Source organism: Nothobranchius furzeri, chromosome 7 (genome assembly GCF_043380555.1).
Source record: "Nothobranchius furzeri strain GRZ-AD chromosome 7, NfurGRZ-RIMD1, whole genome shotgun sequence".
In the NCBI taxonomy this organism is placed as follows: domain Eukaryota; kingdom Metazoa; phylum Chordata; class Actinopteri; order Cyprinodontiformes; family Nothobranchiidae; genus Nothobranchius; species Nothobranchius furzeri.
The window spans coordinates 36,051,765-36,069,561 of record NC_091747.1 but is presented as its reverse complement, the minus strand read 5'-3'; the positions used below and the strand labels follow the sequence as shown (position 1 = coordinate 36,069,561).

Below are 17,797 nucleotides of genomic sequence, written 5' to 3'. Positions count from 1 at the left end.
AGGAGGACTTGAAAGTATTTTTTGAAATCAATATAGGTAGTACTGCAGAAATAACCACAGTATGGGAGGCCTCAAAGGCATACATCAGAGGAAAATTTATAGCACATGCATCTAGAAAGAAAAAAGAGAGTATTAACAAGATTAAGGAATTAGAGGAGGAAATAAAAAGAAAAGAACTAGAACTGTCAAAAAGCATTTCTGATAGTAAACTTCAGGAATTATGTAAACTTAAATACTCCCTACACAGCATATATAACAAGAAAGCAGAATATGCTGTGTATCGGCTAAAAACAAGTTATTATGAAGGAGGGGAGAAAATGGGGAAATTGTTGGCCAGACAATTAAAAGAAAAAAATAATAGTAATGCCATCCCAGTTATAAAGCAGGGGGATGAAGAAATTTACACAGCTAAAGGCATAAATAATATCTTCCAGCAATATTACGAAAAATTGTACACATCTTCAATCTCGGTGGATAAGCCAAAAGAAAATATAGAACGGTTCCTTCTGAATGTAGGTCTGCCCAGGCTTAAAAGTCATGAAACAGAGGGACTAGATTTGCCTATAACTGAGGCCGAAATTAGGAAGGCGATTGCCTCCATGAAAAATGGAAAGTCACCAGGTTATGACGGACTTCCTGTAGAGTACTATAAGACCTTTGCAGATATTGTTGCACCAATACTCCGTGAGGTATACCAGGAAATGTTTGATAAGGGCTGCATAGCACCAACTTTTAACGAAGCGGTGATATTGTCGCGTGCACGTCCCATTTGTCGGTTCCGTTAAAACCCAGTTCCGTTAGAACTTATGAGACTGTGCATCTTTCAGGGTTCAGTGGGGATATCGGTGAGTTTTATCGTACTAGACCCTGGTCTGGACTTCCTAAGTTTAGAATCAGTCTTCTATTTTAAGATAGAATGATATGCAAGACTTGTCCCTTTGTAATAGCCCACTTCTTTTTAATCAATCCCGTTATCTATTGGTTTAGATACTAGGGACGAAGCCCGGCGGGAGGCCGGCCCGCTGGCAATTATTTGGGTTATTTGGATTAATTGCGCCCCTGTCAGCTTATGTGGGTGGTTGGTAACTATAAAATGATTCTTGTTAGTTGATCAGGCTAACATAGATTTATCAATTTATCTAATTAATCCAACCTCCCAGCGCTGATAGAGACTTTTTCCACACTTGCAATCAGAGCCAAAAATTAACCTCTAATGTTTTGGTTTTATCATCCTTAAGACATCTCGTTACTCGCGGGAGAGGAAGGAGACAAGCTCCTTTTATCTTAAGGTTTCTTCATATTAATCTGTCACAAACCGTAAAGTAAATCCTGATAATTCAGGAACCTATGATTAATGTGCTTACCTCTGCTCAATATGGTCAGGGCTCCCACTGGCCCCTTCAAAGAGGACCTTTTAAGAATCAGGAATGTAGATTCTTCTTCAAAAAGTTTATTACAAGATTAAAAAATACAAAAATGAGTAAATATAAAACTAACCACTTCCCCCAAGGAGAAATTAGTCCTAATGATTAATTAAGAAATATGGAGTTGATTTACACCAACTCTGTCTTTGAGCTACGGCTCCTTCTGTCTCTGTTGACTGCCCCAAAAACTTTGTCTCTCTGTCAGCCTCCGTCCTCTGGACGGAGGCCGACCTCTTCTCCCCCAGCTCTGCTCTGTCTCTTCCTGTCGTATGCCCCAACTGTTGTATCCCAGCTCTGGTCAGAGCTGCTCTTTTATACCCTCCTTGGGTCAGCTTAGACAAGGTAAAATCATTACCTCATGACAGTAAGGTCATGGGGTCATTTACCAGATACACACTTTTTAGCTTAACACAGATCATTAATCACCATGTTTGTAGCAAATCTGCAGTTTCCCTTCAGCATTCCTGAGAGGGCTTCTTGATCTGATGAGCTGTTTTTCACTCTGTTCCAGTCCTGTCTTTCCCGCCAGAGGTGGAGCCAGCCTGCTTCCTGACCTTTTGCCCAGTTCTGTCCTCTTGTCCCTGTGACCCTCAGCTTGGATGCTTGTTGTGCAGTTGGGCTCCTGTCTTCTGGCTGATTTTACTCGCATAAGCCAGTTCAGTGTGTTTCAGTGTGGGTCCAAACTTATCTCTGTGGCCCACCTGTTGACTCCGTTTCTTGCCACTGTCTTTGGCATGTGGGGACTGGCAACAATATCACTAATCCCCAAACCAGGTAAAGATCCAACTGACCCTTCAAGTTATAGACCCATTAGTTTGCTCAACCTTGACTGCAAAATTCTTACAAAGATACTGGCGACACGTTTACAACAGGTATTACCAAATATCATACATCCTAATCAAGTTGGGTTTATGAAAAATAGAACATCGACAGACAATGTTAGACTCCTACTACATCTGATGTGGATCAGTCAATCCCGAGATATTCCTATTGCTGCTCTATCTTTGGACGCTGAAAAGGCATTTGATAGGGTGGAGTGGCAATTTTTGCTCTCCACTCTAGGGCATTTTGGTTTCACTGCTGATTTTATAAAATGGATTACAATGTTATATAAGGAACCTAAGGCTGCGGTGATGACAAATGGGATAGTCTCCCCTTTCTTCAACCTGACTAGAGGGACTAGACAGGGATGCTCTCTGAGCCCCTTATTATTCATTATTTTCTTGGAGGTCCTAGCAGTGTCCATCAGAACGCACCAGGGAATAAAAGGAATAAGGGTAGGGGGCAATGAATATAAGTTACTGCTGTATGCGGACAACATTTTGGCAGTGGTATCGGAGCCCTTAAAGTCGCTACCACATTTAATGGATACTATACAATCTTTTTCTAAACTTTCTGGGTACTCCATTAATTGGAATAAATCAGAGGCAACGCCCCTTTCTAAGCTATGCATTTCATCCATGGTAGAAACATTTAAATTTAAATGGACGCGTGGGGGAATGAAATATCTCGGTATTAACCTCTCTGAGGATATAGATGAAATAATAGCATTGAATTTCAACCCCCTGCTTCAAAGGCTAAAAACAAATCTTGATAAATGGTCAAAACTAAAATTGAGTCTGATGGGAAAAATTAATACTAAAAAGATGATTGTTGCCCCACAAATTACCTATGTTATAATGATGTTGCCAATTAAGATTCCACCTGCCATCTTTAGACGACTAGATGATGTAATTAAAACATTTTTATGGAATGGAAAAAAACCAAGACTGAAATTAAGGGAAATTATGTGCACATAGGGAGAAAGGAGGGCTGGGTTTGCCAGACCTGAGATTGTATTATCTAGCATTTGAGATGACAAAAATAGCAAGGTATTGGCAAACAATAACAGATAAACCAGGGTGGAGGAAAAGATATGTTTACCTTTTCAACCTTCAGCGATACTAGCACAAAGGTCTAATATTACTAATCCAGTACTTTTACATTCAAAGGATGTATGGAACAAAGTTCATAGACTGTTAAACCTCAAACATACTCAGCAGAAATATTCCCCATTATGGTATAATCCCAAGGTCTGCATAGGGAAGAAACCTGTTTACTGGAAAGAGTGGCAAGTGAAAGGATTAAATACTATTGGAGATTTGTTTAAGGACGGGGCGTTTCTGTCATATGCTGAACTAGTGCAAGAGTTTAACTTAGAGGGAAGGGGTCACTCGCAGCCATATAATATTGAAGACAACACAGTAACTGAGTATATGAAACTTCCAACTAGTAAACAAAAAGCCTCGCAGTTCTATAGAATCATTAACTCTCTCCTCAGTGATGATTCCAACCAGTTAAAAATGATCTGGCAGAAAGACCTTGGCATAATGTTCGATGATGATATATGAAAACAATTGTTAACTGTGGTAAACACGTAAGAGAGGTGAGGAGTAAACTCACACAATATAATGTGCTAAACAGATACTATTATACACCATCTAGACTGTTTAGAATGAAGCTAGTGGATGATGATTTGTGTTGGAAATGCAAAATGAATATTGGGACGTTCACGCATTGTATTTGGGAATGTGCGCCTATCAGATGTTTTTGGACCCGTATTGTCAAGATCCTAAGTAATTGGTGTGGAACAGACATCCCTTTTAACCCAGAACTGTGCTTATTGGGAGATAAATCTCAGTTGCCTAATGTAAATAAGTGTAATTTTTCAATCATCTCAGTGGGGTTAATAACAGCCTGTCGAGTCATTTTAAGACACTGGAAAGCAGTAGAATCTCCAGAGGTTAAGGAATGGGTCTGTGCAATGGCCGAATCTGCATCATATGAATGTATGCTCAGTAAAATGAGTGAAGACAACAGAGAGGGAACTTCTCACTGGGATGGATTCTGGAACTTTTTAAAGACAGACAAAGGCCTTGGGTGAAATCAAGCATGTTATGTGACTGCTGTTGTTCCGACTTTACGTGTCTGTAAGAGTTATATGATTGGGACTTGTATTCAAAATCAACTGTTATAACTGTATGTTTAGTCCCTCCATGTTTAGTATCTATTGAGACTGTTATGTACCAGCCCCACAAAGAAAGTTCAATAAAAACTTGAATTAAAAAAAAAGGTTCCAAGTAGAGCTTCAAGATCTAACAGGAAAAACTCTGAGTGAGACAAAACATTTTGTGAGCATACATTTGTACAGCTGATCAAAATCCTTCAAACGGCCAAATCTGTGCAACAATGTGGATTTGTTGTTTTTTTCCTGTCAGGTTGTCACACTTTAATTAACTTCTGATGGCAAAGGCAAAAAAAAAATTATATATATATATATATATATATATATATATATATATATATATATATATATATATATATATATATATATATATATATGAAGGCTGTTACTGGTGCCGACTGCAGCCCTATAACCATCAAACAACATCTGATACTGAAGGGCTTCAAAACCAAAAAATGTCTTCAAAGGCTTTGTCCCCTTGAATGCTACGGAACTGACCATTTGGCCTTTGCAAGAGAGCACCAAACATCCATCCATCCATTTTCTGAACCCGCTTTGTCCACGTGGGGTCGCGGGGGGGCTGGTGCCTATCTCCAGCATCCAACGGGCAATCAGGCGGGGTACACCCTGGACAGAGAGCCAGTCCATCGCAGGGCAACACAGAGGCACACAGGACAAACAATCATGCACACACACACACACACACACACCTAAGGACAATTTAGACAGACCAATGAACCTAACAGTCATGTTTTTGGACTGTGGGAGGAAGCCGGAGGACCCGGAGAGAACCCACACATGCACAGGGAGAACATGCAAACTCCATGCAGAAAGATCCCAGGCCGGGAAGCGAACCAAGGACCTTCTTACTGCAAGGCAACAGCTCTAACCACTGCACCACTGCGCAGCCAGCACCAAACATGGAACATTGAAAGGTAGAAAACATTTTCAGTTTTCAGCTTTTGAGAAGAAATTTAACCATGATAGTCCTAGTTTCCAACGTTAGTGGCATAACAAACAGATCTCACCTAAGAGATTTTCTGTTTCACAGTGGAGGAGGTGCCATGATGATCTGAGTTGCTTTTTACTTTAATGGAAAAAATGAAGCGTTTGAAGATGCAGGTATGTCAAACAGCTGTGGTTATGTCCAGATGTTGCAGAGAGAATCCCTCATGGCTCAGGGCCCTTGTCTGTGTGCCAACCACTGGGGTTTTCACCAGGACAACAGACCATGAATCTTTTTGGATCATCCCACATTTCTCCTGGATCTAAATCTTCTTGAGAACTTTTGGGGATGGATGGCTTGGAATGTTTACAAAAATGGACAACAGTTCCAGACAGTAGATGCTCTTCCCGCAGTCTTCGTCAGTACAAGAGAAATGTGCCCACTCAAATCATGGAAACGTTTGCATCGAACACTCTTGAAGTGATCAGCAGTAACAGTGGGGCTAGTCTTTACTTAGCTGATGTTTGGAACTTTGATTTCTGTTTTTGGGGTTTATGATATGAAACTTTTGATCAGCTGTAAAACAGCCTGGTTCAGGTCAAGCCTTGTTTTCCATAAACTGCTGCTCACAAGATGTTTTGTCTCGTTCTCATTTCTTCTTGTTGCATGTTGAAGCTCTTCTTAGAACATGCTAAGATCCAACCATGCAAAATAAGATATTTGGACATTTTTTAAGTGGTCTTAAAGTTTTGACTGTATAAAACATGCATTTTAATCTTGTCTCTGTCCTCTCCTTGTTTCAGCGGTGGTGGTCCCTGATGGAGGATCAGAGAAGTCCGTGTTTTGTGATGAACTCTGTAGTAAAGAGGACATTCTGTATGAAGACTTTCACAGTTCTGGACATCGGTATGAACACCCAGGAGGAGGTGGAGAGCAGCTAGCCATCAATGAGGTGCTCACTTTCATACATTTAATGATTAAGGAGGTGTTCATTGATTAAATATAAACCAAGTGAAACTCAGAGCCAGGACTGAACCAGGAAGGATTGTGGTTACGTCCTATCAGGAGAAGTTTGGACCATTTGCTGCTCTAGTGGTTTCAGTCCCAGTGCATCCCTTACCTGACTCTAAGCTTGACCACAGTTAAGTCAGTGGTACTCAATAGGTGGCCCGTGGGCCCACCCCCCTGGACCGGACCTCACATTAGCACCAGCGGGGTATAGATGTGCTGATGTGTGTGGGTGCATGTAAGTCACTTTTTTGTGGCATCTGGTTTGCCAGCAGTTGGGTTCCAGCACGTTTCTGCATGTTTTAGATCAGAAACACAGCTTATTTGTTTCTACATATCTTTTAGTGTGCTAAAGCACGGTGGAGAAAATGCTAGAATACATAAAAGTTATTTATATAAGATAGAATTTAACAGGGACACAGGTGAAACTGGAAACGTGAGAACATGATGCAAAAGTCTGTTTATGTCAGTAATACTTCTTAGCCTGAGAGACCATCTAAAGCAGTGCCCTCCTCTTTCTACACCCCAGCCAACCCCTGTTTGGCCCTCAAACTCGTTAAAAAAATTGAATGTGACACTTTGAGTCTAGATTATTGAAAATTTTCACAATAATCTAATAATTGAGATTTAGAATGTGGAGTTTTCATAAACTATAAGCCTTAATCATCACAGTTATAGCAAATAATAATAATAATAATAATAATGCATTGAACTTATATAGCACTTTTCTAGACACCCAAATACGCTTTCACACACTCTCACATTCACACACTGCTAGTGATGGTAAGCTACTTGTAGCCACAGCTGCCCTGGGGAGGTCTGACAGAGGCGAGGCTGCCATTTGGCGCCGTCGGCCCCTCTGACCACCACTAACACAGGCAAGTTGGGTGAAGTGTCTTGCCCAAGGACACAACAGCAGGATACCCCTGGCAGGAGCTGGAATCGAACCCATGACCCTCCGATCATGAGGCAACCCGCTCTACCACCTGAGCTGCTGCTAAAGGCTAAAATATCTGGCTGTGCATTGAATCCATAAATTAGTTTCACCTGCTGGTGGTGGCCCTTGGGGGGACCGGTGTATGACAGACTCGCCTCTGTCAGTGTGCCCCAGGGATGCCCGCCCACCAACATGTGAATATGTGTGTGAATGGGTGAATGACTGATTGTGTTGTACAGCACCTTGGGGGGTTCTAGGCGCTGTATCAAATACAGACCATTTACCATAAATGGCTTTTTGCATCACACTCTAATTTTGCCAGTTTCACCTGTAAATGCAAGCCAAACACTTAAAGGAACAATTGTTTATAGAAACCCTGAAGTTTTTGAATTGAAGCCTTGATTGCTTATTCTGAGAATTTTGAAGGAAAAGTCAGAAGATTTGACTTTTTCTGAGATTAAAATCAGTGATATTTTTCCCTCTTCCCTAAAAGTCTGCTATAAGTTATTTGTTCACATGTTTGACACTTTTGAATAGTCAGGTTTTAAAATTGGTAAAGCTCCTCTAAGTCCGAGACCATGGTCTTGAATCAGAAAAGGGTAGAACGTCTTCTCTAGGTCAGGGACAAGGGCCTGGCTCAAGTGAAGGAGTTTGAAGTATCTCGGGGTCCATATCAAGAGGAGCCAGTTGAGGTGGCTTGGGCATCTGGTCAGGATGCCTCCTGGACACCTCCTTGAGGTTTTCCAGGCACGGCCAAATAGAAGGAGACCCAAGGGAAGACCCAGGACATGCTGGAGGGACTATGTTTCTCGGTTGGCCCGGGAACACCTTGGTATTCCCCCGGAGGAGCTGGCCCAAGTGGTTGTGGAGAGGGAAGCCTAATTTATACTTCTCCGTCTGCGGCGAGCGAAAGACATGCAATGTGAACCTGCTGAAGAGCCCTCGCAAGGACAGACGGAGTCGAGCTCTTATTTCCAAACATCCGTATGACAAGACAGAGAACGCAAGCTTGTGATTGGTCAGGATGCTGCTGTCATCAACAGCGCCGCCATTGTGCTCTTAAAATCATAAAGAGGGCCGAATCTAGCAGCAGATAAGGAGCAGCTTGAAGAATACCTCGTGGAAAAACATTTTATTCACCCGTGACTGGAGGAGTGAAAAGATGCGCAGCAAACGTTTCATTTGTGGATAAAAATGATGGGACACGTGAATTCAGAGTTGGCAGGCGTATGAAGAGGTGGAGGACAATGAGGGACAAATTTGTCCAAATTAAAAGTCTCTTAAATACAAAAAACACAATATGAACACAAGAGTAAATCTTGGAACGGACACATGAGAGGATACCACAGAACAGCGCTACGCTCTCTGTTGTCCTGGCGAGGAGTTGCTTCTCAAAACTCCCCAGAAGACTGAGAAGTCCGAGAGCAAAACGTCTCCGTCCGTGCGTGTCTCTCCCTCGTGGAGCTGATGGAGATGTATAAATTAGGGTTTAAGTTGCTGCCCCTGTGACCTGACTCCCGATAAGCGGCTGAAAATGAATGGATGAATGATAAATGGCCTGTATTTGTATAGCGCCTTCTTAGGGTTCTACAAACCCCCAAGGCACTTCACAACACAGTCAGCCATTCACACAGTCACATGCTGGTGATGATGAGCTACAATGTAGCCACAGCTGCCCTGGTGCGCTCTGACAGAGGCGAGGCCTGCCATAAACTGGTGCCACCGGTCCCTCCGACCACCACCAGCAGGTCAGGTGGGTTAGGTGTCTTGCCCAAGAACACAACAGCAGCATTCTCTGGTCGGAGCCGAGATTGAACCTGCAACCTTTTGATTACTGGACAACCCGCTCTCACTTCTGAGCTACTGCTGTACCTGAAAGGTGAAATTAGGAAAGAAAAGGAAACTTTTGCAGAAAGTCTTTAATGGTTTTCAATCATTTGTTGACATTTGTAGAAGATAGAGTTAAATATACATAAATAGATCTAAAAATATTACCTGTTCGTTTGGTGGCAATTAGCGACGGGACCTAAGGCTCTTTAAATGGAGTGGTTGATTCGAGATCCATTTACCTCAATGAGCCGTTTAAAAGACTGGCGATCTTGGAGGGTGGGGTCACTAGAGGACAAGATGAACGGTCCTCTACACGGACTCAGCTCTCATTGTTTACTTCAAAAAGTCGGTCAAAAGATTTATTTGTGAACGTCACATCACTATTGACAATGCCAACCAATGTTTCCACACCACGAATCTTTTATTTGCTCTTATTATAAAAACTGCGTTCAACCCCCTAAACCTCTGATCCTAGAGTCGACCCCTGCCCTTTACATATTGTCCTTGGAGAACACTTGTGATTAGACACTAACAACTGCTAAAAGCTCCAACCTGCAGAACTTCATGACTTTAGCTCTGTCAGGGCTGAGAAAGTAATGCTGAGTTGGAGCGATGATGTGTTAATGAATCCAGCACTGAACAGAGGGAGTGAATCTGTGGCTCTGAGAGCAGTCACCTGTCAACCAGATGGGTGCTGCTTCAATCCAAGCCCGCCAAAACATGTCCGCCCCACCACCCACTCACACGCACACATGCCTAGTTGGTGCCTTTCGCCGCTTCCTGGTTTGTCTACAGCTGTATTTAGCTAAAACATCCCAGTGACTTCAGGTCTCTCTCTCTTTCTCTCTTTCTCTCTCTTTCTCTCTCTTTCTCTCTCTTTCTCTCTCTTTCTCTCTCTTTCTCTCTCTTTCTCTCTCTCTCTCTCTCTCTCTCTCTCTCTCTCTCTCTCTCTCTCTCTCTCTCTCTCTCTCTCTCTCTCTCTCTCTCTCTCTCTCTCTCTCTCTCTCTCTCTCTCTCTCTCTCTCTCTCTCTCTCTCTCTCTCTCTCTCTCTCACACACACACATGCACACACGCACGCACGCACGCACACACGCACGCACGCACGCACACACACACACACACACACACACACACACACACATTGTGTGATCCCAGGCGCTCCGGCCCCCCTCTTCCCAGGGGTTGCTATGACCCAGCATAAACTACTGTGGTATCCAGGATGTGCTAAACACTGAGCTTTCTGATTGGCTGCCAGTGATGCAGGGGTGGGCTTACTAAAAAAGGAAGAGGGTGAAAAAAGGAAAAGAATGATTCTGGTGTTGAGATGGATGGCTGAGGTAGCTCAGATCCATTTTGCTGAGACGGAGGACAAACGGCGCAGTGGGTTAGTGTACTCAGTCTGGGAAGAACACACACACAGACGGACAGAAAGAAAGGAAACAAGGTGAAGGCATGATCAAGTACTGAAGAGAGTCTGCATCCCATCCCCCAGTCCTCACCCTGAGAAGCTGACTGAGAGGGAGAAGCAGACTACAGGATCCTCCAGAAGAAAAACGTGCTGCAGAAAGAAAGAAGAGAGCTCAGAGGAAGGCGGGAGAGCAGCCGGGAGGGAGGATCTACACTTTAACAGAAAGGCTCTGAGCCTCTGCTCCAGGCCAAGAGACCGCTGGCATCGGCAAGGTGGCAGGAGAAGCAGGAGAGGGATCGGTCGGAGCCGAGTCGAGGTGGAGAGCATCTCTAGAAGACAACATCAGGGAGAGTCAAACAGGGGGAGGGGGAGACGCGGTGTGGTGTGGAGGTTTGGCACTAAAAGAACGGAGACGGGGGAGGGGTGCTGGGGGGGAGGAGGAGGAGGAGGAGGAGACCTGGGGACTGATGGCTCGAGGGACTGGATCCGGGAGGTGGAGCAGGCAGAAGATGGGGTTCTTCAACACCCTTCTGCGCTGTAATCTGCCCCCAGACACCCAGAAGGTGGTGGTGTTCCTCATCATGATGCTCCTCATCATCATCAACGTGGTGCTCATGTTCCTGCTGGCCTTCCAGTAGAGGATCTTACACACACACACACACACACACACACACACACACACACACACACACACACACACACACACACACACACACACACACACACACACACACACACACACACACACACACACACACACACACACACACACAGCTGGAGGAGAGCAACCCGGTAGGGTGGACCTCTTAGACTGATGGGGGTCCGACATGCAGGCAGCAGAAAACAGGTATCAGAACCAGGATGCCTGGGTCATAATTAAATGGAAGAGTGCACGGTGTGTGTGTGTGTGTGTGTGTGTGTGTGTGTTATTGTTGCTTTTGTTGCCAGACTTGAAGTTTGCTTTACACACTGCTGCTACCACGTGTCTCTGAGTTTCGTTTGATGGTGAATAGCTCCAGAGACCTTCTGCAGGAGAATGCTGCCTCTGCCTGATGAGCACCAGAAGCATGCAGCGGTCGGGGCCAAGGTCTCGTAATGGTGCTGCTGAACACAAAGCTCCCTGTCAGCTCATCTTCACTCTGACAGCTATTATTTATGTGGAATGAAGGACAGAGGACAGAAATGAGCTCAATTTAAACAACAGCAACAACCTTTTGATAAACCGTGAACACTTTGAGACAGGCCTCTTTCACTGAGGGTGAGGTCTAATGAATGAATGAATCGAAGTCTTTATGACTTGCCGAGTGCATCAGCAATCTAGAAATTTAGACCAGTAGCAAAATAATTTGCTCTTTCTAGCCATTCTCTATTGTAGCCTTAGCAGGTCTACCATTGGCCCACACAGTATTGTGTCTGACCAATCACAGCGCTCCATATGCTTAATACCAGAGTTACAACAAAGAAAACTACAAAAACTCAGGAACGGTACTCATTTGAAACGGCTTTGGCATCGACTTTGGATGATGTGGACTTGGGCTTTTCTGTAAGACGTGAGCAGACAGAACTACTTCAGTTGTTTATTTTGCCTCTTCTTCAGGGGTGTTTGGCAAACTTCCCCGTTGACTCACGTCTGTAGCGATAAATATATCATGTTGTTCTTTGCTCTGATTGGTCCTATCTCTCTCCAGTTGCTTGTAGAGACAGACAGCAGATGATGAGTGAAGTAAGGGAATGGAAGCTAGATGTTTTAGCAGAACCTTGTGAGTATCTGAGAGAGTTTGTGGTGTCTGAGCTGTAAAATCAATTTGGCTGTATGGTTTGATACGCTAGAGATTTGTTCATAAAAACCATCCGATGCCAGTGTGCAGAATCTACAATACCCTTGTATGTGTTGCTCCTGGCGGTCCAGAGGAAAGACGGCTCGAGTGATGAGGTCACCGGACGTCGAGACCATGAGAACCCAGAGAGTCGTAGCCCCCTTTGAATTCAGCTTTCACCGGCCATGAGATGCAACCAGGGCCTGCAGGTTAAATGTCTGTCTGAGGTGTTGGGTGGCTCTTAACCCTCCCACTGTCCTCATGGGTAACCCCGCCAGGAAAGTTGACCATTGAGCAGGATTGATGGTTTATCCCTTGAGGTCCACGTGGCAGGGGTGAGGTGGAGCTCACTCCTGTCACCCATGAGGACAGTGGGAGGGTTAAAAGAGCCGTTGTGTCTGAAATCACTCACAAGTGTTGCAGAGAGGCGTTGACCTTGGGGTCAAAGGAATGGATGGTCTCAAAATGCTTGTTCACCCGATTGGCCTTATCAACTGAAAGGCGAAGACTAGCTAGACCAGGAAGTGTTTCCTGTATTTACCAAATGCTGTTTACAAATTTGACAATTCAGAATTTGACATGTTAAAAAAGCGTTATCAAAACACCTCAGAAATCACGCCTTCACTCGGATACTCAGAGGTATTCTCAGTGCGACGTGGAAATGTTTTTTACACATTTATGTGAAGTGAATGTTCAAACCTTGATATTAACTCATTCACTGCCAGCCGTTTCCTGATCACTAACGGCATTCGCTGCCAGCGTTTCTCACCGTTTTTACTGTTTTTTTTAAGAGTCACAGAATGTTGCGCACTAGCATGATGTCGATGCCAAAACAACCAAAACACAGAGGAGATTCACCTCTTACATTAGGAAGAATCTGCGCGTTTCGAGCGTTATCTGTTCTTTCATAATCCGTTGTCGAATTGTGATCGGCAGACGCTTTTCCGGTTCGCGCCTCACTTTTTTTACAGGAACGGCCCAAAACGATCTCCTAACACATGGATGTGTTGCTTCCTGATCATGTGATCTGTGACGTATGCGGATGAAGATCGGCTTTAGGGCTGAGATGTTTGTTCTCTCAGCGCGGGGGCTCGTTCTGATGCTCAAACAGTAAAAAAAATGCAAATGACAACTTTAGTCGTCATTGGCAGTGAATTAAATCTGAAATCTGATTAGTTAATCAGATGATGTATGAGTATACTGATAGATTAACTTGTTAAATCAACAATCACTGATCTGGTGTAGTTTAAGATCTAAAAAGAATAATTGCAGGAAAAATATTCATTCTAACACACCATTGATTAATGCGCAGATTATTCCAACACTTTGGAATTAAACAAGAGATGATTATATCACACTTATGCAATTATCACGTTTTAAAAAGTCATTTATGATTAAAGGAAGATGAACTTTATTTAGAGTGAAAGTGCAGACAGTCTCATCTTCCGCATGGCTTTTGTTCCAGCCAAGATCAGGTAGCTTGGTTTATTATATCTCCTTTGTCCGGTGACAAGGCATATGTCAATTAATGGGGCAGTCCGCCATACGCTGTTGAGGAAGACACAAACACACCCTTTTTCTAAAGAAAGGACATATGCAGGGCCAACCCTGGCCAAAGTGGGGCCTGAAGCAGAATTTTATTGAATGTATAATGTGACGCAAGCAAGACATTCAATAAATGATAATCAGGGCAGCTAGAAAGTGTATTACCCGCTTATCTACACAGAATAATCCTCCTTCATGTCATGATTTGGAGGTTTGCAGCAGTTTATTAGCCTGGCAAGCTGGCAACGCTCCATTGACGTCTCTCGGTTGTGGGGCGGGTTCTACCGTTGTCTTTCAAATGATCTCCGCATGCTACTGGACAATGAATGTGACATACTCACCGCAACAGCTATCAGTAAATGAGGCGGTCCGCAGTTGAAGAAGGAGAAAACCCATCATTTTTTCTAAAAACAAATACAAATAAATACATCTGTCTGCTCCTGATTCTAATGAAGCCCAAGTTCTAATAGTCCAAAATGGATGTAAAAGCCGTTTCAAACGAGCTGTCGCCATCTTGTTTCACTCTGTTGCATCATCCCACCCACCAGGCATATAGAGTGCCCTGATTGGCCCACAAAGCGGATAAAGCTCTGTGATTTGTTCACTAAGCAGATAGAGCACTATGACTGACCCACTATTACGGACCAATCACAGCTCTTTATGTGTTTGAAACCCCTCTAGAGAGCTGTGATTGGCCAGCCAGAATGCTGTTAGGGGCTGCAGAGGTTCTAGTGGAGCGTTCCTAGACCAAACTTTGCAAAGCAAGAATTTGGTCTAGTTCACTAGGCTAGCAGTTTATGACAAGATTTTCCCTGTAATTTCAGCAACACCAGACCCACCTTTAGCTGAAGCTTAAAAGTAAACATTCTCAATTTGTAAAAGTGCTACTTTTTACGAGTTGTTTTAAAATGTCTTCTAGTTTGTCTTGAGCTGCGTAAAGAGAAAGCAGTAAAGCAACTGTCACATGATATGTTAAGACCAATGCGGCGGGTACATTTAGTAAACAGAAATCCAGCAAGGTGCACTGTGGTGTCAGGTTACTCATCTCTTTTTCTCTCTCCTGCTGGCAGACAATGCTGTCTTTATGTGTGGCGTGCCTCATAGCAGCGATGGCTGTGTCCACTGGAGCTATATAGGGGCCTCTCTGGACGGTGGGGCCCTACACACAGTGTGTTATCTGCCTATAGGGAGGGGCAGTGTTGGACTCAAGCATCTCTATCAGCTCTAATCTGAAAGAAGAGCCCTAGCCTAAAAAGTCAAAAGTTGATGCCAAAGCGATTTCAAAGGCCAAAGTCATTTCCAGCTTAGTTTCACTCAGTCGCATCCTCCCGCCCACCAAACCAATAGAGTGCTGTGATTGGCCAGCCACCAGACAGGGCTGTCCAGGTTCCAATAGTGTGGCTAGACTGACATGCAGAGCAAAATCATCTTGCTTCCACTTCTGGTGGTCTAGAATCTAGACTACCTAACTACAGCTGATTGTCATTTTATAGTCTCACTGACCAGACTGAGTTCAACACACACACACACACACACACACACACACACACACACACACACACACACACACACACACACACACACACACACACACACACACACACACACACACACACACACACACACACACACACACATGCGTGCGCACACATGCATGCTCACACTCAGAAACACACATACATGCACACACAAACACACACACTCACACATGCACGCATGCATGCATGGGCATACACACAAACACACACATGCCCACATGCCCGCATGCTCACACTCACACACACACACACACACACACACACACACACACACACACACACACACACACGCATGCATGCGTGCATGGGCGTACACACATGCACACACACACACACACACACACACACATACATGCACGCATGCATGCTCACACATAGAAACACACACACACACACATGTTCATGCTACAGTAGGCTCCACCCCTCCATATAGTGAATACATTTAAATGGTGGATAGTCTGTGTGTGTGTGTGTGTGTGTGTGTGTGTGTGTGTGTGTGTGTGTGTGTGTGTGTGTGTGTGTGTGTGTGTGTGTGTGTGTGTGTGTGTGTGTGTGTGTGTGTGTGTGTGTGTGTGTGTGCGTGTGTGTGTTGGAATCAGCAACATCCTGCTGTATTTAGGTACTTCCTTTCAAAAAAACATGTATTCTGCTGTATTTCCTATAAAACATGGACTGGAGTCATGAAGATGGAGTGAATTGTGTAGGGTGGTACTATAATATGGTGTGAATGTGTTGCTTAGCAACAGCGACATGGTCTGTGTTTTTAGTGGAAACCAGATCACAGGAAAACCACTAAGGAGTTGCTGCGAGAGACGAACAGTTGTTCTGCAGACAGTCAGCTCAGTGCAAATGGTTTATCAGCAAGTTTGAATGATCTGTGTGAAAAGCATCGTTATGAGGTTTATGTGTAGTCTGGGAGTCCCCTTCTCAACCAAGGTCTGTCTGATCCTTCCTTGGGTGACCTGCAGACCTAGCAGCTATTTGGTTCAGACCTGATGCTGTTGATCTTATGGGCCATTCCCATCTGTACCGGGTCGGCCCGGGCCGGGTAGCGTAGGTTGTTTACATATCTGGGTGGCCTGGTATTTTTCCGGGCCAACCAAGGCTCATTCTCAGCCCTCTTCTCGAGGGGGTCTGCTTCAGGCCGACCAGGGCCAACACACCCACTGCTGACAGCAAATTCACACCTTCCATTAGAGCAAGCCTCTGATTGGTGGGTAGAATCAGCCCACATGGGCTTAAGACAAGGATGTGTGGAATCAACCGGGCCAGGCTGGGGCCGACTGGGGCTACCCGGCCCGGGCCGACCCGGTACAGATGGGAATGGCCCATTATAGGCTCAAAGTGTTCTCATGTGTCCCGTGTAGTCAGATCTTTGCTGGTTGCTCTGATGAACAAACCAGCAGGACAACCACTGTTTCCTGGTGAAGGTCCAGTTACCTGAATGACATCCCAGGTCTAACACCATGGCTCATCCTCTCCTCAGCCACATTTTCATCAACAGGTTCTGCTTCTTGCTGAAAGTGTTTGGTTTTTGTCTGCAGGGACAAGATGATCATTGAAAGTAGTCTTTTTCTTTCCTGGGTCATGAGACAGTTTGTCAGATCCTCCTATAGGTCAACCAAAAGTTATCTTTGACCTCTCAGACTCTGCAGCCCATTCTGTACAATCAGCTGTACCTTGTTCCTTTTTAAGTGGTAGTGGTTCTGTTTAACGTTTTTAGAAAAAAATTTCCCCCCTACATTTTACTGCTGTTTCTGCCCAAATTCTAGTCATTTTTTGTTTGTTTTCAGGTCCTTGTTCTGAGTTTCCTTTGTACACACTCACATTTGTTCTGGCTCTAGAATTCATTCCCTCTATGAACAGCAGACATGTTTAGCCACGCTAAAGCGATCCAGTTTTAAACACCTGCTCACTGATTCAGCTGACTGATCTCATGCTAGGCCCTTTTTTCTGTTGTAGTCAATCTGGTGTTGAAATCCTGCAGCCATACTGTGGTCCAGTTCACCAAACAGCTTCTTATAAAAGTGTAGACGTTTAAGTTCATTCCTGGATGAATCCATGATTATGAAATGCTACATTATTCCTGACTGTTATATCAACAACAACAACAACAACAACAACAACAACAATAATAATAATTATTATTATAACAATAATATAATATAATATAATTATTATTATTATCTAGCAACAAACATAAAGGCTTCAGCCCTCAAATGAATATAAATATGGGTAAAAAAGCTAAACTCATTAGTTCTGATATATTACCATTGTTGACTTTGATTTGATTTTTAACCAATCAGATGTGATTTTTGAGCTGTTTGCCTGCCCTTTAT

At 43.9% G+C, this 17,797-nt stretch overlaps 1 protein-coding gene across 4 annotated transcripts in view; it reads left to right on the top strand.

Moving 5' to 3' along the window:
* Positions 1 to 17,797, top strand: part of arhgef4 (Rho guanine nucleotide exchange factor (GEF) 4) — a 61,320-nt gene that overhangs the window by 18,542 nt on the left and 24,981 nt on the right. For 2 of the 4 annotated variants that reach the window (XM_015954821.3, XM_015954822.3), the window contains exon 2: positions 6,178 to 6,326. In XM_015954821.3, the coding sequence (XP_015810307.3) occupies positions 6,178 to 6,326 (149 nt within the window). Of the gene's footprint in view, positions 1 to 6,177; positions 6,327 to 11,247; positions 11,406 to 17,797 lie in introns of those variants that run through there. The other 2 variants (XM_054751370.2, XM_054751369.2) reach the window with 2 other exon arrangements.